This window comes from Nematostella vectensis, chromosome 6 (assembly GCF_932526225.1).
Source record: "Nematostella vectensis chromosome 6, jaNemVect1.1, whole genome shotgun sequence".
Lineage (NCBI taxonomy): Eukaryota > Metazoa > Cnidaria > Anthozoa > Actiniaria > Edwardsiidae > Nematostella > Nematostella vectensis.
In genome coordinates, this window is record NC_064039.1 from 1,500,431 (window position 1) to 1,522,632 (window position 22,202).

A 22,202-nucleotide genomic window follows, 5' to 3' on the forward strand; every position below is an offset into this window, starting at 1 on the left:
TGTCTTTGAGGGATAATATAACCAATCGCACGGGCTTGAATAAAACAGTTAGAGGGGCCACAAAAGCACAAAACAACACACTTCGTCCATTGTACCATCGCACTTTGAAGTCAATTACTTCTTCCATTCATTCAGATCCCCATTGTGTTTCTATTTGAATGATGCCAGACTCAAAGTATCTTAATAAACATGTGTCGCAGACTATTGGATGTTTAATACAATAAGGTATTTAAGCCGCAGCATTTAACGTACGGTTTTATAAACAACGCCTATTTTGCTGCGAACGTCAAAGGTGGTAGCGTCGTCCCAAAGAAGCAAACTCCATCATGGCAGTACCTCGCTACTTGGCGCTTGCGGTTTTGGCGGTTTTTGCTTCTCACCAAGTTGAGGCAAAAAGCTTGAAGGTAATACCATTTCTATTGCACGACTTTTTTTTTTTTTAGAAAAAGTACTTTTGAGGACAATGCTCATGTTTTAATGAAAAGGCGAGAGTAAATTTTTTATCGATGAATCGTTAAAAAGGCGCCAAATGAACTTTTTTGGCCAATGAAGGGTTGGTTTTGCAATTTTTCAACCTCATACACTATAAATGTCATATTGTTACAAATGTTTTGACTTTCGCTTTTTAGGAAATACATGAACTTCTCACTCCCGAGGAAAGAGATCGTGTTTTCAGCGGACCCTTCCCAAACTACAATGGTAAGCCAGCCATCTCTTATGGTATTTTTTGCTCAGTGGACCAACCGAAAGCTACACGCTTGCAATCTACTTGAAGTATACAAACGACCTTTTTCTGTATTATTTTTGCAGCAATATAACACTTTTCCTTTAACATTTTTTTTCGCTATCTTTCCTATTCCTCGAGCTCATTTGGGAATCGATTCCTCGACTCCCAAATGAAACATAAAATGAAAAAATAAATGTGGCGCTGTTTTTTTTCATATTCTGTCTATTTCGAAAACCTTTCATTCACAACAACAAGAAGTGGCCATTCCTTTTTAAATCAGAGATCAATTATGAGGTCACCCACCCCACCCAGGTGGACGCCGATGGAAACTACCTATCAAGTGATCTGTCACATGGAAACCAAGGGCGCAAGCGAACCCTGGACAGCGGAGGCTCCCCTGAGCCGGCGTTCTTTCGCGTGCCTGCTTTTGGCAAAGAACTACATGTGCGAGCTGCGCTTAACTCTGACCTTTTCGCGCCAAATTTCGCCGTGCACGTGATTGGAAAGGATGGCTTGAGAGTAAATGACGAGCCTGTCGACCATTGTCACTATGTTGGACACGTGTTGTCATCCGCGAATTCCAAGGCGGCGTTCAGCAACTGCGACGGACTGGTAAAGAGATATATTTTTCTTTTTGTTTTCAGGTAGAAAGGGGGTGGATTATTTCTGAAATTATTTATTTCAAGCGTTTTTATTTTACTTTTCCATGTACCTGTTGATATTCATCTGAATTGGGATTTTGGATTGGATTTTTACCACAACAGAGCACGGCTCTGAAGGCCGTGTATAGTAGCAAAGTTAAAAAAAACATGAGCGTATCTAATGTATCCAATCCACCATTGTTGCCCTGTACGTCTCTTTGTTTTTGTAGTCGGGCGTGGTTCAGAGTGACGATCACGGCCTTCTCGTGATCAACCCGCTGCCGGAAAGACTGGGCCTCAACAAGGACGACATCCGCGCGCACGTGATCTATAGAAGGGACCCACGTGATATGACAACCATGGCACGTGATATCGACATTCCTTTAAAGAAGAGCAAGTTGTGCGGGGTGGAAGGTTGGTATACTGACAGTTCCGTCCGTTAGTCTATCTTTCTGTATGCCTATCTACCTGTCCGTCCGTCTGTTCGTCGGTCCGTCCGTCCGTGGGTCTGTCGGTCCGTCGGTCGGCCTGCCTGCCTGCCTGTGTCTTTGAATTTCTGACGTCGCTTGTCTGATCTCTGTGTATCTTTTAATATCACTTCTTTACAGACCCACCTATCGATAAGCGAGAAGTGTTGAGTGACGAGTCCAGCTCATGTGTCCACATGGCTGGCACGAGATACATCGAGACGCTCGTGGTGGCAGACTACAACATGGCGGCCTTCCATGGGACGACCAAACTGAACATATATGTGCCGACCATTCTCAACGTGGTAAGGCTTAAGATTGCATCCAATAGGAACGGGCTTGCGTTATTTTACTCTTGCTCCCAGGAGCTCCCAGGAGCAAGGGTAAACATGCATTTTTGTATTTTTTTTGGATGCACCCGGATTAAGACGTTCAGTCTGTGCTTGATACTTCACTTTTTTTCCTTTCAAATTCTTCATTGGGAGTTTCTTTATCTTATTATCAATATTGAATATCGTAGTAAACTTTATATCTGTATTGAATAAATACTAATTAAAATATTTAAAAAAGGAATGAGCAAAGGGGAGCAAGGGTGAGCAAGGGATACGGACTTACCGAAAAACCTAAAGCTTAATGTAATACAAGCGCGCACACTATCTAATAAAATAGAATTTCCGTTTTATCAAAGCTTGTGTGAAAGAGTGTGAAAGGTCTTTTGGATGTATTTTCTAAATCGCCATAGTTTGGGATTCTGAAAGGAAAACAGAATTGAATTTCAGATCTAGTAACATTTAACGTGATTGTAAACAATAATAGCAACTAAGGGTGACGAAGCTGTCTGTAAAACAATTTAGATACTACGATGAATGTCCTTAGGTACGTCAGAAGTTATAACAAAGTGCGTCAGCTTCATTACAAAATGCGTCGTTACAGCGTGTGGGACTCTACACTTCAAATCGCATGATTTATGATTTTTTAGGTTTGAGACCCCCACACCCGATGCCTGTGCCAGGGTAAATATGAACTCTAGAATCTGAAATGCTCCTTAGAAATTCGAGGGAATAGCTTACAAGAGGTTTAATCACGTAATTTCCTAAAATCTAAGAACACAAAGCATCTTAGATTGCGTGCATTTCAATGTAGCTTGATTTTGTTGTTCTGGGCAAAAAAATATTCATATGCACGTGCGTGACTGGATAAAGGAGTACAAAGGCTAAAGGCAGCAATGTAGACCAAGGTGTGCTGCACATGATGACGACATCACTACATTACTATAGCAACACACCTATTCCCAAGAGACGCAATCGTGAAAAGACCCCGATATTTTACAGTGTACATCTCAGCGAGCTGTGCGTGGCGTAACCAACTAAGACAGGGCTGGGATCCTGGTTATTGCCTCCCCATTAATGCGCGGGTACCTCAGGTTCCTTTGTGTTGTACAGTTCGCTAGATAGCGGTGTTGGGGCCGAAATCTCCAGCTTAGCCGTAAAGCTTTATGCTGCCATACGGTGTTTCAGCGCATGTCTGGAAGTATGGTCTTTTTTTTTTTTTTTTCATTTTACCTGATCTGGACGAGGTTCGATTCTCGGCCATGTCCTCAAATTGTTTTTTTTTTCACTGTTTACCAGTAACAATTCTAGATTTCTTGTTCCTCTTTGGTCAACAAAAATGGTTTCTCTTTGGTCTATTATTTTCAAGGAGCATCCTGAATTAAGAAAATATGATAATAAGCTTTTCTTCAAAAACAAAATCCATTTTTAGTAACAAAAAAGGAGGTATGGCGGATACGGCAGTTTCCGAGAGTAATTCGGTATTTTCCAGAAGTGGAGTTTAAATCTCCTAGTGAGGATTCGGCATTTGTCGGGAGTTATTCGGCTGTTTCCGAGAGAGGTTGGGGATTTCTTATATTTTGTAGCACTTTCTTGTTATAACGTTTTGTTACGTTTTGTGTCACCAGGCGTACAGTCTAATTGGTGACAATTCAATCGGTGCAGACATCAAGTACAAGATAAAGAAACTTCAGATACACGAAGTGGAAAATGCGGTGAGTTGGTGATAAACAACGACGCGCGATGAAATTAATGACAATAACGACGACTATGATCATCAATAATATATTGATGATTATGGTAATAACGATACCAATTAAAGCGATGGTAATGGAGACGCCGGCTATAACGACAATGATGATGAAGACATGTGTTCCCTCTACACGGGTAAAAATACGATCTTTATTTTCAACAATACCAGACACCGAACAAAGCGTCAACAATACATGGCTTCTCTCGAAGAACTCTCAACTAACTTCGCGCCTCCGGGCATTGTGGGTAGGGCCCACAGGAAACCCGCGCGCCTTACAATTCTAAACAGTGCTCGCCGGACCGACCATACTCCCTCCCAGTGAGCTGACACGGCTCACGACATCTCAGGAGGATTCGGCGCTCTCTTCCAGCAAGCACACCTTCGCGACCGGTCGGATCAACGTGCCGCTGGGTGTCTTGAGCTGCACAGTGCGTACCCGACCGTCCTTCCCAGGGAACACGGCAGTAACGCGCGCCATAGACCAGTGTGACCTAGGCGAGTCCTAGTCTTTCACAATCACAAGGTCTCCCACTCTCAAGTTCGTCTCTTCCTTGTTCCACTTCTTCCTGACCGTCAATGTAGGCAGGTAGTCCTTCCGCCAGCGGTGCCAAACCATGTCTGCAATGGTTTGCGACTGCCGCCAACGCTTGCGACTATTAACTTCCCGCTCTTGAAATTCCCCAGGTGGTGGGTTGGGGGAAGCCCTACCTATCAAGAAGTGGTTTGGCGTGAGGGCCTCAAAATCATCAGGATCGTCGCTTACGGGCGTAAGCGGGCGACTGTTCAAGACTGCTTCTGTCTCGACCAAAGCAGTGTGAAGTACATCCTCGTAGAGAACACGATCGCCAATCACCACCTTAAGAGCCCTCTTGACTTGTTTCACCATCGACTCGAAGACACCACCCATATGCGGGGCGGCCGGTGGGTTGAAACTCCAGGTTGCACTTTCCTTCGATAACTTATCCATTACTCTCTCTTGGTCTATTCGTGCGAGAGCTTCAGCAAGTTCCCGCTGCGCGCCGACAAAGTTCGAACCATTATCAGATTGCATCAGGCGGGGATTTCCTCGTCTCTCTCGAAACCTTCTAAAGGCAAGTATGAAGGCATCGGTACTAAGATCGCCAGCCAACTCGACATGCACCGCTCTCGTAGTCATACAAGTAAAGAGACATCCCCATCTCTTCTCGGTGACTCGTCCCCTCTTGACAGTCATCGGACCAAAGTAGTCGACTCCGGTACTACTGAAAGCAGGTTCACACATCACCAATCTGCTACCCGGCAGGGAGGCCATTAGCGGGACCTTAGGTTTGGCTCTTCGTCGTTTACACAGCAAACAGTCTTTGATCAATTTTCTCGTCAGGCCCTTCCCGCGAAGTATCCAGTATTCTTGTCTCACCAGCGCCAGTGTGTGCTCTCTGCCAACGTGGCGATTACGCTGATGGAAATCCTGGACAATCAGAGAATTCAGGGGGTGCCCCAATAGTAAGACGATTTGGTGCTTCTCTTCGAAAGACACCGGTGCGTCCTTTAGCCTCCCGCCAACCCGAATAACCCTGTCCATCAAGACTGGTTGAAGCGGAAGAATACGGCTGTGGGATGCAATGGGTTTGCCGCTTTGAAGCGCGGCATATTCATCCGGGAACATTTCTAGCTGAGCAATACGACATATCTCTAAGCGTGAATCCTTCATCTCTTCAGCAACTAGGGTCTGCAAGTCAGCTTTCAGTGGAGCGGCCGTCTTTCTTGCCTTACACAGGAGTATCGACTTGAAGCGAAGACACCACCCATATACCCGCACCAGTCGCCCGAGGGTCGAATACCTCTTCCACTTCACATCAAAGGGTGTAGCACTGACACCAGTTGCCAGGACGGTGGCCTTGACTTCGAGATCGCTTTCTTCGACCGGCTATGGGTCCGCACTTGGCCACTGGCAAGGCGGTTTGGCAAGAAAGTCGGGTCCCGCAAGCCAACGCGAATCAGGGGTCAGGTCTTGCAAGGCTACACCTCGTGTGCAGTCATCTGCTGGATTGAGCTTACCGATTATGTGACGCCATTCATCTGGCTTGCAAGAGCCGAGTATCTCTGAAACTCTGTTCGAGACATAGGTGCTAAATCTCCTGGTGGTGTTGACAATATACTGCAGGGTGGTCTTGGAGTCGCTCCACAGATGCACAGCGTTAATGGGGAGATCAATCTCGTTGATCACCTTCTTTCTCAGCCTGGTTCCGACGACTGCCGCTTGTAGCTCGAGTCGTGGAATGGTGAGAGTTCTCACCGGGGCTAGCCTTGTCTTTCCAAGAACAAAGCTCACAACTACTTGGTCACCAACCGCTACTCGCAGGTAGGTAACGGACCATAGGCTACCTCTGACGCATCACAGAATACGTGAAGCTGGATGTCTTGGGCGTCTCGCAGATGGAAGCCGTACCACCGTGGGACCTGGATCATCAGCGGCGTCTTCAGCCCGTCTTTCCACGACTTCCAGATGCTTCGCAGCTCTTCGGGAATAGGCTCATCCCAATCAATCTTACAGGGCCACAGTTCCTGTATGATGAGCTTGGCCTTGACGACGTACGGGGCCGCAAGGCCCAGGGGGTCAAACACACTACTCGTAGCACTAAGGACTCCTCATTTTGTGTCGGGGAACCTATCTTTCAACGGCTTCAAGTAAAGCGTGTCTTGCTCGAGACACCACTTTACTCCAAGGGCTCTCTCTTGAGGCAAGGTCTGTAAGTCCAAGTTGACCACGTCACAGGACACCTCGTCAGACGGAAGGGAACGGAGCACGTTTCGGCTGTTAGATACCAACTTGGTCAAGTGAAAACCACCAGTCGCTACTGCTTCAATGAGCTGGTTAGCGACAGCTGCCGCCTCGTCTTCCGACGGCCTTGAAGTTAGGACGTCGTCCATGTAGAAGTTCCTCTTTATAGTATCCAGTACATCATCGGGAAACAAACCAGCTTGATCTTCTGCTGTCTTCCGCAGTGCGTAGCAGGCCGAGCAGGGCGAGTCAATGGCTCCAAACACATGAACTGCCATACGGTAAACATCAGGGATTCTCTCTTCGAGGTTCCTCCACAGGAACCGGAGGGAGTCGTGATCTGCTTCTCGGACCTTGACCTGGTGGAACATCTTTTCAATATCCCCCATTATCCCGACCTTGCTGCAACGAAATCGGATAAGTACACCTACTAAATCGTTCAGCAGGTCTGGGCCCGTCAGGAGACAGTCATTCAATGACACATTGTTGTACTTTGCAGCCGCATCGAAGACTACGCGGAGTTTTCCTGGCTTGTTGGGGTTTTGAACACCATGATGAGGGAGGTACCACGTTCTGGGACCTTCGATTGCTGCTTCGACCTCTGAGAGCTTTCGACAATGGCCTTTGCTTTGGTACTCATTTAGAACACTTCTGTACATGCTGGCTAACTCTGGGTCTTTCTTCAGTTTCTGCTCGGTGCTGTTGAGCCTGTACATCGCCATTCTCCTGTTACTGGGAAGCACTACAGCTTCGTCTTTCCATAAAAGACCAGTCTCGTAGTGTCCGCCCATCTTCCTCACCGTACTATCCAGCGTCTCCAACGCGCGTCTGTCCTCAGCTGAGGGGCCGGTAGGTCGTTCAGTTCGACTCACACCATACGAGTCGGTTTCCCAAAACCTCTGAACTTGTTAGCAACTCGCCCACTTTGAGCAACGTCAAGTTCGAATGGACATGCATCAAGTTTGGTTGAACAGCGCGTCCGAGTCTGCCAAATAATGTCCACCCTAGCGGGGTCTGCACCGCAATAGTCTCGCCAGGTCGGCCCTGTCGTACGTCCAAGTGTACAAGATGGGCCATATCTGAACCAATCAAGAGCGTGACGTCACCGGCTTCGAGGGTCTGCAGGTTGACACCCTCAAGATGATTCCATCGCTTCGCGGCCTCTTTACCGGACACCTTGTGCTTAGGGATGTTGAGTTTGTGCACTACCCAAGCCCCTTCAACATCAATCTTCTCGTGGTGGTCATCTGATGACAACCGGAAACCGACCCGGTGCATGTTACAGGAGCGCGTGACTGACTCAGCAGTGTTTAGCTGCAACTGGTGCGTCTCTTCTTTGAGTTCAAGCTGCTCTGCCAGGTCCTTGCGAATCAAGGTGGAGTCACTTCCTGCATCGAGGACCGCTACAGTCTTCACTTGACCCTTTGGTCCCCAGGCCAGAACCGGGACAATCTGTAGGGCGACTTGGTTCAATGATCGTACATTGATCTGGTTGGCATTAACCTTGTGGTCCGCAGCCTCCTTTTCTCCAGACTTCGATTCGTCTACTCTTTCACTGTGAAGGAGTGTGTGATGCTTCAAGCCACACCCCTCCTTGAGACACCGTCCGCTACTCGGACAGGAATCCGCAAAGTGCCCCTCCTTGAGGCAGTTGCGGCATAGCCGCTTGTTGTATACGATCTTCCTTCTCTCTTTCAAGGGCTTGGATTTGAACGAGTCGCAGTAGACAAGGCGGTGCCTGTCTTTGCATACGAGGCACTTGTCTTGGCCGGGAGAATCGACCTGGGGTGGGGCCGTCACCTCCCCAGAACTGCTCTCTTGGGTAGACCGTGTTACGCGAATGCCAACACTGTTGGGATGAAGTGCCCTGGGCGGGGGACTCTGGCTGAAATGCCTTGGTCGTGGGAGCCTGGGTCTTGACTCACGCTCATGGACATGGACATGGCCCAGTTTTGCACACCATTGCACGCAGGCCTTGACCTTGTAGTGGAAGGACCTGAGGGACTGTCTATCACCCTGAACAACGTCTGGCCCGTCAACCATGCTCTTGAGATGGGCGGCTGCCTATCTCTAGCTCCGCTAGAGCAATTTCAATCTTAGCCTGAATTAACTCATCGTCATTTTGCTTTCTCAACTTGAGAAGTTCTAGCTGTTTTCTTTGCTTATTTAGTTCTAGTTCTCTGGTAAGCTGTACCTCCGATTGAGCTCTCTCTCGTTCAATTCTTTCGGCTATTTGCCGAGCTTTCAATCTGGCGATTGCAGTTTTCTTTCTTGCATTTGTTTTGGGTGTAATGCTTACCTCGCTTCCCGCTTTAGAGAAGGAGTCGTGTAGTGGTGAGATCGCTGGGATACTCATCCGGCTCGGTGGACCAATGTTCTCTCTACACGGGTAAAAATACGATCTTTATTTTCAACAATACCAGACACCGAACAAAGCGTCAACAAAACATGGCTTCTCTCGAAGAACTCTCAACTAACTTCGCGCCTCCGGGCATTGTGGGTAGGGCCCACAGGCAACCCGCGCGCCTTACAATTCTAAACAGTGGTCGCCGGACCGACCAACATGATTTTCACAGCAGCGATAATGAAGGTTATGATAAAAATGATGGTAATGGAGATGATGATAATAAGGATGATGACAGCGATAACAATTATGATGATAATGATGATGATAATGATGATAACGGTGATGATGATGATAACGATGATGATGAGGATGATGATGATGATGATGATGATGATGATGATGATGATGATGATGACGACGACGATAATAATCATGATGATAGGTTTTTATCATTTACCACAGAATGGACTAGTTATTAGCACAAGCTCGAGTACCACACTCTCCAACTTCTGCCAATGGAGCAAAGGCCAGAATGTGGGCGACGACACCAATCAAGACCACTTTGACCACGCTACGCTCATCGCAAGGTACCGTGTGAAAGACAAAAGGCGGGAAATTAGCGCGCCAAACAAACGTACTTTTTACTAACAGCTTTGGGGATAAGGCGGGAAACATATGAAGTAGAACACAAGGTTTGATATGGAGTAAAACACACGGGTTTAATTTTGATCAGCGGGAAAACCATAACGAACAGAAACCAAATAGTCACTTATTTTGACCGTGTCTGTTTTTACGTTGTTTGAATTTATTCGCTGAATTGGTTACTAGCGTGGCATAATTTGTCTGAAGCGGATTATAAGGTTGTAGCTGTTCAGTGGGTGTCCAAGAAAAAAATGAGAAAAATGTGGCGTGGTTTTCATATAACCGAGGTTTCTAAAATATATATCGATGTTCACAGGAAAAGCTTTGTCAAAGCCGATGGAAGCTCAGTCTTGGGTAAGTTGCGTATCACAGGGGTGGGGCGAGGATTTCTCAAAAGAAGGGACGCATTCCGATGGGGGAGGGGTCAGTATGGTATTTGGCGGGAAACATCACCCTCGTGATTATTTTTATATAATTTCCGAAGGAAGCCCGCATCTCTAGCCCACGCACCAACACCTTTCGACCCCTTTATTTTTAAACGGGACAACCCCCTTTTTAAGTGAGATCAAGCATGTTTTTCAGCATTCACTATCACTATGAGCCCTGGGACAACTATATCTTATGTGTCCCAAATTGATGTGTCCGTCGCAGGTCTAGCCAGCTTGAAAGGCATGTGTAACCCTGATCTCAGCTGCACCATCAATCAAGACATGGGCCTGGGGTCCGCCTTCACCATAGCACACGAGACAGGCCACAAGTAAGGGCGAGTGATTGGCGTGGGGATCACCTGATCGGGTTTTTACGCCACGTACAACCAATACCCTTACGCTCTCTAAACACGGAGACAAAAATGAAACTAATTTGGGTTTCCTTTGTCAACGAAAGAGGGGAAAAGGTGCACCTTACCTTTACGCACTTCAACTTTTCCTCAGTCCCCCACGGCCCTCATCGGAATTTTCGCAACAGTGAGCCCACTTTTCCTGTTTACCTTCTTTTCTTTCAAATTGAGTTTTTCAATGTATTTGTGTTCCTTTGTGGATTTGGCGCGGAAGAAAGGCTTTTGTAGTCGGAGTTTGTTTACAGCCTTCTTGCAACTATTTACTCTATTTCAAAGATATAAATCATGTTAAAAAGGCTTGATTTGGTTAAACTAAACATGCAATGCGTAAAACCGCTGTAATTAAGCCCTGCCCTGTCAATGCTTTGAATTCGCACTCAAACAACACAAATTGTTTTAGCTTGGGCGCTAAGCATGACGGGGCTACAAACACGTGTCCTAGCAACGCGAACATAATGGCAACCTCAGCAAGCGGCCAGTCCACCGCCTTCGAATGGTCCGCGTGTAGCTGCAAATACGTCACGGATTTTCTCAAGTGAGTAGAATATCGAGAACCTTCTTGCTTTATTGCCTCAAGCGCATGTGACCCCAGGAAAAAGGAAATGTTGCTGATTTTAACTGTATTTTCTTTATGTGACCACAGGGATACCACTTTATCGAGCTGCCTGAATGACTCGCCGGTGAAGCTGGCACCATTACCAACAAACACCCAGCTTCCTGGTCAGATCTATGACCGTGATGAGCAGTGCAAGATGATGATACCAGGATCCACGGGTTTTTGTACCAGTAAGGAGTCGGTACGTGCTGGATAAAAACAAATATGTGCTGTCAAGAGAACATGAGCAGTATGGTGCTGTATGTATCTGACGTATCAACTGCAGTAAAGCATATGACCTTTTGGCCTCACTCGCCTCGCATACACTCCATACACACTTGACGTAGCAACTGCAGTTAAGCATATGACCTTTATTTAGGGCTCACTCATCTCCCCTACACTCCGCATGGAGGATCGGACAAGAGTAACGCTGGCCCCAAAACGCACAAACACACCTTAGCAAAAAAGCAAACAAGTCCCGCTTGGGGAAGTTCGTGAAGCAGAACTTGTTAACAGTAGCACCCCAATCTATGAAATTTTAATAGCTTTTGTGGTATGATGTTGGTAACATTTGCTTGATTGTACCATTTTAGGTGATCTGCACACAGTTATGGTGCACCAAGACAGATTTGAGTTGTACCACTAAAGTTGAGCCCGCTGTGGACGGAACAATATGCGGAACAAAAAAGGTAATCAAATACTGCAAACATCATTTGAGCCAGGGGTGTGCCTGCCTTTAATCTCCTTAAAAGACAAATAAAAACAATACACCCGAGAAGCCATATTAGTAAAATTTGAAAGAAAAGGAACGTCCCTGCAAGCATTAGAAAAGACAAAATATTTTCAGGCAGCCTCGCGAGCAATTATCCGTAAACCGTTTTTTTGGGCGGCGTTTTCTGGTGCATAAAGGGGCTACACGGAGTTCAATGCTTAAACAGAATCCATTCGCTAGTTTTTTCTTGCAGCGTTCTTATTTTTCTCACAGTCTCCAGAACCAAAATGCGAACAGAGCAACATACGCTATTGCTGGCGTATTTTTTTAATCGAATTATTTTTTTTCAATTTCGAGCTAAGCGAAATAAACGCTGGGACAGTTTTATTGCCAGATTACAAGCCTTTTCAAATTATTCAACGTAAACGAAAACATAGCACCTAACGTTTGTAAAATACGAAATACAATATTGCATAGTAAAAAAAGCGAAAAAAAATTGAAACAAAAAATGCGTCATGTTTAGATACGAGATTTTCCGATTGTTAAAATTCCTTGTAAGACACTTAAATGTTTGTATATTAACCAGCTTGACTATCTCTATTGCAGTGGTGCAGGCGCGGGGCCTGCGTGGATTATGGCAGCGAGGGTCCCCAGGCTATTGACGGGGGGTACAGCGCGTGGAGTAACTGGGGGGCCTGCTCACACACGTGCGGGGGAGGGGTGATCAAAAGAACACGTCAGTGCAACAGCCCTACGTGAGTACAGCCAATGCTGGGAGATAGGGAAAAAGGGAGTGGGGGGGGGGGGGGGGTATCGATTGAGTAACGTATGAGTATCATAGATTTCCATTGACGAAATAAATAAGCCAAGGACAAGAAAACGAAAAGCAGGATTCATTAACATTCGACATACTAGACAATGTTAGGCAAATCTTGTCTCTGTTTTTGTCCTTACATACCCATTTCTTTTAATCGATCAGAGTATGAATCCTACGGTGACAAAGACGCGTTTGTTTGGTTCTCCCCCCCCCTTTAATTCATTTTTTGTTGCGAACTTCAATGTTGATGTTTGTGTAATAGTCCACAGCACGGTGGTAAACAATGCTCTGGGTCAGCGGCGGAATACAAGTACTGCAACACAGCAGTGAGTACACGGGATAAGCAGGTCACACTGAGAGGAGGGGGGGGGGGGGGTACACCCAGAGGGGGGGAGGTATACACTTAGAGGGGGAAGGTGCAACACAGCAGTGAGTACACGGGATGAGCAGGTCACACTGAGAGGAGGGGGGGGGGGGGGTACACCCAGAGGGGGGACGTATACACTTAGAGGGGGGAGGTGCAACACAGCAGTGAGTACACGGGATGAGCAGGTCACACTGAGGGGGGGGGGGGGGGAAGGGGTACATACTGAGAAGGGGAGGGAAAGGGAAAACTCAACTCTAGGAATCGTGATGACTGTTAGTTACACAACAAGACCTTAACATGCATGCTATACGCGGATGGTCTGGTAATGTGCTCAAGATCAGCAAAAGGGTTACAAAGCTACCTTGATGTCCTAGGTGACTTTTGCGACAAGAGTGTGCTTTCCGTTAACCTAGACAAAACCAAAGTTCCGATCTTGAATAATTGCGGAAAATAGTAAACAATTACTTATTTCGCTATAAACATAATCTAATTGAAAATGTGGAATCATATAAATATCTGGGCGCTCATTTCAGCGCATTCGAAAATTTTTGCTTAGCCAAACAAGAAATAAAAAAAGGAGCCTAAAGGCTCTTTAGGGCTATCATTTTCGGACAACCATTTTTGAACCAATGTACAACTAACACTAAAATTATTTGACGCCTTAATATCGTCAATTCTTCTTTACGGCAGTGAGATTTAGGGGTAGACTGCAAAGACAAGGTAGATAAAGACCCCATCGAGGTAGTACACCTAAATTTTTTTTACATGGCTTCTGGGGGTAAATAAATGTTGCAGCTCAAATGCGTACCATGCGGAGGTGAAAAGATTCCCACTGCGAACCCAGTCTAAATGTAGAGCTTTGAGATTTGGGGGTCTTTAAGAAATTCAGACCAAAATAAACTTTCCAATGTAGCGGTGCGCGACACGTTAGGATGTGAAAAAAAAAGGTCTGGACAAACAAAATTAAACATTTTAAATCACGCCGGCTTAGGAGAAATATGGTCAAACCCATACTTGAAATTTAAGAGCGCTCACAATTACGAAGATTATCGCTCCCAAGTTAAAAATGTTTATCACAGAATTGCACTAACAAAGCTTAGACTAAGCAACCACAAACTAGCTATCGAAACATGACGTCACACGAAACCGTACACTCCCCCTGAACAAAGAATGTGCCCAATATGCTTGGTCGAAGTCGAGGACGAGGAACACTTTATAGTAAATTGCCAGGCATATAATGAACTGAGGAAACAAATGTAAAGGGTTTTTCAATCCGCAACAAAACAGGATCTAAAAGCAATACCTCCTGCCATAGCATTTTTGAGGGTGATTAGTTTTAAACAGAAGAGTGCAACCAAAAGAGAAATTAAATAGCTCAATTTGTTTGGAAGCAACAAAAATAAGGGAAAGTGCTTTGTATTTATATAATGACATTGCTACAAAGTACGATGATAGAAAATTTATTGTAAATAGAAATATAATTGAAAACCAATTGTTATTTTTTTAAAATATGGATGTTTTTGGAGCAACGCCCGTGAATCAAAGATGAAAAGGTGCCAAATAAAATAATTGAATTGAATTGAAGGGAGGGTGTAGGGCACTCTGGAAAAGGTTTTACTGGTCGAGTAAATTGCTCTCTTGAAGGCAAAACGAAATTTCTTTATACAGAAAACCTATGTTCGACTTGTTTCAATTGGGTTTGGGGCTTAATGGAGTTTAACGACCGTTTTCTCTACTATTAATTCTCGAATTATTTGAATTCTCAATGTGCAGTAGAACTTGCATAAACGGGACTAGTTGGATCTACGGATTATGTCTGTTGTGAGATCCAAAATTCCTACATAAAAAGAAATGACTATAAATAAATAAATAAATAAATAAATAAAACCCGCCAGTCCCGTGTATGGATGCATCCCTAATAATGCGAGTTACGAACAGGCGAGCGCTATTGTATGTTTCTACCCACAGGCCTGCGCGGCCAACGCGGAGCATACGCGCACCTCCCAGTGCAAGCAGAAGGGCAACTCCGTAGTGTTTAGCGACGGAATGACGTACGAATGGCGCTACGACAGCACAGTTTTCCCGCCGTCAGGTTAGCGGCATCTCAAATAATCATCAGTGTGCCCTTATTTGCTTGAACGAGAAATTAGTTTCTTGGATCACGCGCAAATGTATAAGTGGAACCCGGTAGGTATTCTCTTGTCCCTTGCCTTGATAGCTCTTTTTTACTCTTTTTAGAAACTTTGTAAGGAAAATCACCTAAAACAGATCTACGGCCATTGCTTTAGAATTGCTATCTTGCTACCACTATGCTGCTTCATAGCATCTGGGTACCCTTCTTTAGATGAGACTCACAAGCATTTAAATAATACAGTTGACGCTGAGAGATGCTTGCTGAAATGCGTGACCGGTGACTCGTCTTCGGGTTACAAGACGTACACGTTCGGCAAGGTTTCGGACGGCACTCGGTGTGATGGCGCTGGATTTCCGGGAATGTGTATCAATGGTGGAACCTGTGAGGTAAGACTATTAGACATGCGGTTAGCGTCATAATCGTAGCAGTTCCGGTGATATGTTCTTTCAATGTATAAAGAGCCCCAGAAACTGCAAAAGAGCAACAGAAAATTGTTTACAAATTCACAGTTATCCACTGCTCTCTGCCGTAGTTAAAACTCTGCTAAATACGACTTATTTTGCTGTAGCGACTTGGTTGCGATAATGTTCTCGGTTCCTCTGCGGTGGAGGATCGCTGCGGAACTTGTAATGGCGACGGGTCAGGATGTTCTTGGAGTAACCACACCTTTACCAAGAGTCCTGACCAGAATGGAGGTATGAAGGACGAGAAAGGGAAAAGGTGGAAAATGGGTGGAATGTGGCAAAAGCGAGGTATTTAAAGATATATGGGCAGTGGAAGAAGAAGAATTCAGGGTGGAATGTAGAAGATGCGGGCCGAGAAGATCATTTTTTTAGCGGTCACGGTAACGAATCCTGCATTCTGATTGGAGCGGTCCGGAGATTCCTATATCTGCCCTAGGTCCAAGACTTGATATTTTGCGCGCGCTGCTCGCTCAAAGTATGTTTTCGCTGGCGCTAAAAAAAAAAGTTATTTACCGGGGTAAGGTCGGTCAGTTTCGTAAAAAACCGTGACCTCGGCCTTGAAAATACTATATTTTCAAGACCTCGGTCACAGTACTTCACGATACGGACCTCCCATCGGGCAAATAACCCCTATAGTTTGCAGTGGAAAAAGAGAGGGTGTGGTTGACTTTGATGGAAAAAGGACAGATTGCAAGAAGTGTGACGTGGGGGGAGGATAGGAGTAGTAGGATGGATGTATAGGAGTGTAGTAGGATGGGTGTAGGGGTGTAGTAGGATGGGTGTAGGGGTGTAGTAGCATGGATGTAGGGGTGTAGTAGGATGGGTGTAGGGGTGTAGTAGTATGGATGTAAGGGTGTAGTAGGATGGGTGTAGGGGTGTAGTAGCATGGATGTAGGGGTGTAGTAGGATGGGTGTAGGGGTGTAGTAGTATGGATGTAAGGGTGTAGTAGGATGGGTGTAGGGGTGTAGTAGCATGGATGTAGGGGTGTAGTAGGATGGGTGTAGGGGTGTAGTAGTATGGATGTAGGGGTGTAGTAGGATGGATGTAGGGGAGTAGTAGGATGGATGTAGGGGTGTAGTAGTATGGATTTAGGAGTGTAGTAGGATGGATGTAGGGGTGTAGTAGTATGGATGTAGGGGTGTAGTAGGATGGATGTAGGGGAGTAGTAGGATGGATGTAGGGGTGAAGTAGGATGGATGTAGGAGTGTAGTAGGATGGATGTAGGGGTGTAGTAGTATGGATGTAGGGGTGTAGTAGGATGGATGTAGGGGTGTAGTAGGATGGATGTAGGGGTGTAGTAGGATGGATGTAGGGGTGTAGTAGGAAGGATGTAGGAGTGTAGTAGGATGGATGTAGGGGTGTAGTAGGATGGATGTAGGGGTGTAGTAGGATGGATGTAGGAGTGTAGTAGGATGGATGTAGGGGTGTAGTATGATGGATGTAGTAGGAAGGATGTAGGGGTGTAGTAAGATGGATGTAGGGGTGTAGTAGTATGGATGTAGGAGTGTAGTAGGATGGATGTAGGGGTGTAGTAGGATGGGTGTAGGGGTGTAGTAGGATGGATGTAGGAGTGTAGTAGGATGGATGTAGAGGTGTAGTAGGATGGATGTAGGGGTGTAGTAGGATGGATGTAGGGGTGTAGTAGGATGGATGTAGGGGTGTAGTAGGATGGATGTAGGAGTGTAGTAGGATGGATGTAGGGGTGTAGTAGGATGGATGTAGGGGTGAAGTAGGATGGATGTAGGAGTGTAGTAGGATGGATGTAGGGGTGTAGTAGTATGGATATAGGGGTGTAGTAGGATGGATGTAGAGGTGTAGTAGGATGGGTGTAGGGGTGTAGTAGGATGGGTGTAGGGGTGTAGTAGTATGGATGTAGGGGTGTAGTAGGATGGATGTAGGGGTGTAGTAGGATGGATGTAGGGGTGTAGTAGGATGGATGTAGGAGTGTAGTAGGATGGATGTAGGGGTGTAGTAGGATGGATGCAGGGGTGTAGTAGGATGGATGTAGGAGTGTAGTAGGATGGATGTAGGGGTGTAGTAGGATGGGTGTAGGGGTGTAGTAGGATGGATGTAGGAGTGTAGTAGGATGGATGTAGAGGTGTAGTAGGATGGATGTAGGGGTGTAGTAGGAAGGATGTAGGGGTGTAGTAAGATGGATGTAGGAGTGTAGTAGGATGGGTGTAGGGGTGTAGTAGTATGGATGTAAGGGTGTAGTAGGATGGGTGTAGGGGTGTAGTAGCATGGATGTAGGGGTGTAGTAGGATGGGTGTAGGGGTGTAGTAGTATGGATGTAGGGGTGTAGTAGGATGGATGTAGGGGAGTAGTAGGATGGATGTAGGGGTGTAGTAGTATGGATTTAGGAGTGTAGTAGGATGGATGTAGGGGTGTAGTAGTATGGATGTAGGGGTGTAGTAGGATGGATGTAGGGGAGTAGTAGGATGGATGTAGGGGTGAAGTAGGATGGATGTAGGAGTGTAGTAGGATGGATGTAGGGGTGTAGTAGTATGGATGTAGGGGTGTAGTAGGATGGATGTAGGGGTGTAGTAGGATGGATGCAGGGGTGTAGTAGGATGGATGTAGGGGTGTAGTAGGAAGGATGTAGGAGTGTAGTAGGATGGATGTAGGGGTGTAGTAGGATGGATGTAGGGGTGTAGTAGGATGGATGTAGGAGTGTAGTAGGATGGATGTAGGGGTGTAGTATGATGGATGTAGTAGGAAGGATGTAGGGGTGTAGTAAGATGGATGTAGGGGTGTAGTAGTATGGATGTAGGGGTGTAGTAGGATGGATGTAGGGGTGTAGTAGGATGGATGTAGGGGTGTAGTAGGATGGATGTAGGGGTGTAGTAGGATGGATGTAGGAGTGTAGTAGGATGGATGTAGGGGTGTAGTAGGATGGATGTAGGGGTGAAGTAGGATGGATGTAGGAGTGTAGTAGGATGGATGTAGGGGTGTAGTAGTATGGATATAGGGGTGTAGTAGGATGGATGTAGAGGTGTAGTAGGATGGGTGTAGGGGTGTAGTAGGATGGGTGTAGGGGTGTAGTAGTATGGATGTAGGGGTGTAGTAGGATGGATGTAGGGGTGTAGTAGGATGGATGTAGGGGTGTAGTAGGATGGATGTAGGAGTGTAGTAGGATGGATGTAGGGGTGTAGTAGGATGGATGCAGGGGTGTAGTAGGATGGATGTAGGAGTGTAGTAGGATGGATGTAGGGGTGTAGTAGGATGGGTGTAGGGGTGTAGTAGGATGGATGTAGGAGTGTAGTAGGATGGATGTAGAGGTGTAGTAGGATGGATGTAGGGGTGTAGTAGGAAGGATGTAGGGGTGTAGTAAGATGGATGTAGGGGTGTAGTAGGATGGATGTAGGGGTGTAGTAGGATGGATGTAGGGGTGTAGTAGGATGGATGTAGGGGTGTAGTAGAATGGGTGTAGGGGTGTAGTAGGATGGATGTAGGGGTGTAGTATGATGGATGTAGTAGGAAGGATGTAGGAGTGTAGTAGGATGGGTGTAGGAGTGTAGTAGGATGGATGTAGGGGTGTAGTAGGATGGATGTAGGGTGTAGTAGGATGGATGTAGGGGTGTAGTATGATGGATGTAGTAGGAAGGATGTAGGGGTGTAGTAGGAAGGACGTTGGGGTGTAGTAGGATGGATGTAGGGGTGTAGTATGATGGATGTAGTAGGGAGGATGTAGGGGTGTAGTAGGATGGATGTAGGGTGTAGTATGATGGATGTAGTAGGATGGATGTAGGGGTGTAGTAGGAAGGACGTAGGGGTGTAGTAGGATGGGTGTAGGGGTGTAGTAAGATGGATGTAGGGGTGTAGTAAGATGGATGTAGGGTTGTAGTAGGATGGATGTAGGGGTGTAGTAGGAAGGACGTAGGGGTGTAGTAGGATGGGTGTAGGGGTGTAGTAAAATGGATGTAGGGGTGTAGTAGGATGGATGTAGGGGTGTAGTAGGATGGATGTAGGGGTGTAGTAGGATGTATGTAGGGGTGTAGTAGTATGGATGTAGGGGTGTAGTAGGGTGGATGTAGGGGTGTAGTAGGATGGATGTAGGGGTGTAGTAGGATGGATGTAGGGGTGTAGTAGGATGGATGTAGGGGTGTAGTAGGAAGGATGTAAGAGTGTAGCAGCGTTGGAGGTGGAGAATGTCTCCTGCGCAGTCACCCCGATCACTGTTACACAAAGCGTTTGACATTTAGCACAAGGCCTTTGTATGGCAGATATCGCAGTGACTTCGTAGAAGACTATGGGATTAGAGTGAAAAGAAAAGACAGAAAGAAGGGATAGTGAAGTGGAGGATCGAGGTGATTTTGAAGGAAAGAATGAAAAGGATGATGGGGAGAATGGGAACAAAACGACATGATATGACATGAAGACAGTCGGAGAGGGAGGGCTTAAAATATGTGTGAATATTGGCTTGTTTGATGTGGTCTTTGCTATAGATTATCTCCAGGATGTTGGTGCAACAATTCCTGCTGGCGCGAAAAACATCCACATTTCCGAGGACAGCGGGCTGAAAAATGTCCTTGGTAAGAAACTGATATGTGCTGATTTATCTGTTCAACTCTATATGAGCAACAACCATATTCATATGTATTATGATCATGTTACCATCATCATCGTCGTCGTCATCATCATCATTGTCATCATCATAAACATAACAACAGTCATTAGCTCAGCTGGTTCCTAAAGCTTCGTTATAAAGCCTCTTTGTGTGCTCTTCACAGCTCTTGCTGCAAGTGGAGGCCAGCAGTTTAACACTAACATGAACAGTCTCAGCTACTATCCCTATACCTTCACCATGGCCGGGACTCAGTTCAAGTACGAAAGCAACAGTGCCGGTCTAGACAAGTTCACCGCTAAAGGACCCCTGACTGAGAGCGTCTCCCTTAAGGTACATTTTCATTCCCATTCCCAGACCACCCCCCCCCTTTCTCTTGTTTGTCGGCAGTCAGCATTACCGAGAGGCTCTGGGAACGAGAAATCCTTCAGGTACAGGACTTGGGTATGCTGTGGCTTTGCACAGTGGAACTTTGGTATCTAATGTTTGTACAGTTGTACTTGGGTACCTTGTGCTTTATACAGTGGCACTTTGGTATCCTGTGCTTTGCACAGTGAAACTTGGGTACCCTATGGTTTACAGTGCGACCTGTAAAACCGCTAATATCAAAAATATATGTGGAATGTTTATTGTCTGACGAATCACAATCGAGAGTTCAGACGCCAAGATTAAGACATGTTCCATGTACCTATTTTCACTGTTCACGGTTTTACTGCGGTCGCGCTGTTACTAGAATACAACAGTACAGACAAGCTGCACGACAAAAAAGCTAGAATGGTCTGCCTAGGTTTCGCGGAAACTAAAAAAAGCTGTAGTTTAAACGTATCGACTATCCAATGTATATTTTTGTTTAGTTCTTGGTTGCTGACTGGAACGCGGAATATAAGGTATCAGTCGCGTACCTCGTCAGCAACAGTGCAGTGAGCGTCAGGGAAGCCAAGCCTTTCGTCTGGAACATTCGATGTTCAGTCACTTGTGGAGAAGGTGAGAATGGAATAGCAAACTTTATGTAAGAAGTTAATCTGTTGATTTAAGCTAAGCTTTCAGTGGCAAGCTCGACATTCCTGCATTAGCTACTATATCGTTTCTTTTTGTATTTAGATGTTTTAGGTGTCTCCATCATATCAATATCTTTATTTGGTTTATAAGGCACGACTGAGGCCGTTTGTACTCGCGCTGACGACGAGTCACCGGTGGCTGATCAACTCTGTCCAAAAGAAAAACCCGGTCCCAAGAAGTGCGGTATGACACCGTGTCCGGCACAGCAGGGCATGCCCAGCCCTCCACGGATATAGGCCCTATCCGCCGCCATACTGTCGAAGTAGTGTCTCGTAGAAAAAACAAAAGCAAAAAAAAAACATTTGTTTCGCAGTGCATGTAGTCTGTAGTCTGGATGCTTATCTACTGTGCATGTGTTCATAGGTGATTATGGTGTCTGGGCTCGGCGGTTACATATACTTTGGCAAAACAAAGCCAAGGGTTAGTGTTAATGTTTATTTGGGGATTTCTGGATGTAACATTGTTGTATTCTTTTAATGGAGGGTTGACCTGAAAGGTGGACATCATCTTACTCGACTCGTCCAAATACGGCTGCGGCATGACTTAGTCATCCAAACAAAAATATGTAAAATGATTATTTATAATGCAACGGTGGAAAGTGGGTATCTAGATATAAATAATGGTATGTTCCCGTATTAAAGCAACATCACATCATATACTTATTAGCGTGGCAAACTTACTTTTACTTCATCCTCTCCAGTGCTTCTGTTAGTTAGCCCCCCCCCCCGCCCTAGAATTACTTGTTTTGTCAGACCCCAATTATTTGTGATCGGGTGAACGATGCTCGTTTTAGCGTCCTGCTTTAAGCGCCATAAAATCAACTGATCAAAGTGAACACCTTCAACCCCTAGCTATTTCAGTCACTTTTTTGTTATTGAGCAATAAGATTCGTGCTCTGAACTATTTGTAGTCTTAGCTTTACATATTCTTTTTCACAGCAACTATATATAAGTTCGACTTTGTTTTGATCAATATTTTCGCTCG

The 22,202-nt window shown here is 45.7% G+C and overlaps 1 protein-coding gene across 1 annotated transcript; it reads left to right on the forward strand.

The window, feature by feature from the left end:
- Positions 1-251: 251 nt before the first annotated feature.
- LOC5505598 (A disintegrin and metalloproteinase with thrombospondin motifs 6) lies at positions 252-21,874 on the forward strand. The gene is made up of 21 exons (XM_048728902.1): positions 252-404; positions 630-699; positions 1,008-1,339; positions 1,599-1,782; positions 1,977-2,140; positions 3,793-3,879; positions 9,488-9,612; positions 9,984-10,021; positions 10,319-10,424; positions 10,906-11,040; positions 11,149-11,302; positions 11,694-11,789; positions 12,419-12,567; positions 12,892-12,955; positions 14,965-15,088; positions 15,371-15,516; positions 15,699-15,825; positions 20,041-20,127; positions 20,326-20,492; positions 21,014-21,143; positions 21,309-21,874. Exons 1-21 carry the CDS (start codon positions 327-329, stop codon positions 21,452-21,454), a joined length of 2,709 nt encoding a protein of 902 aa, XP_048584859.1. The 5' UTR covers positions 252-326; the 3' UTR covers positions 21,455-21,874.
- Positions 21,875-22,202: the final 328 nt, after the last annotated feature.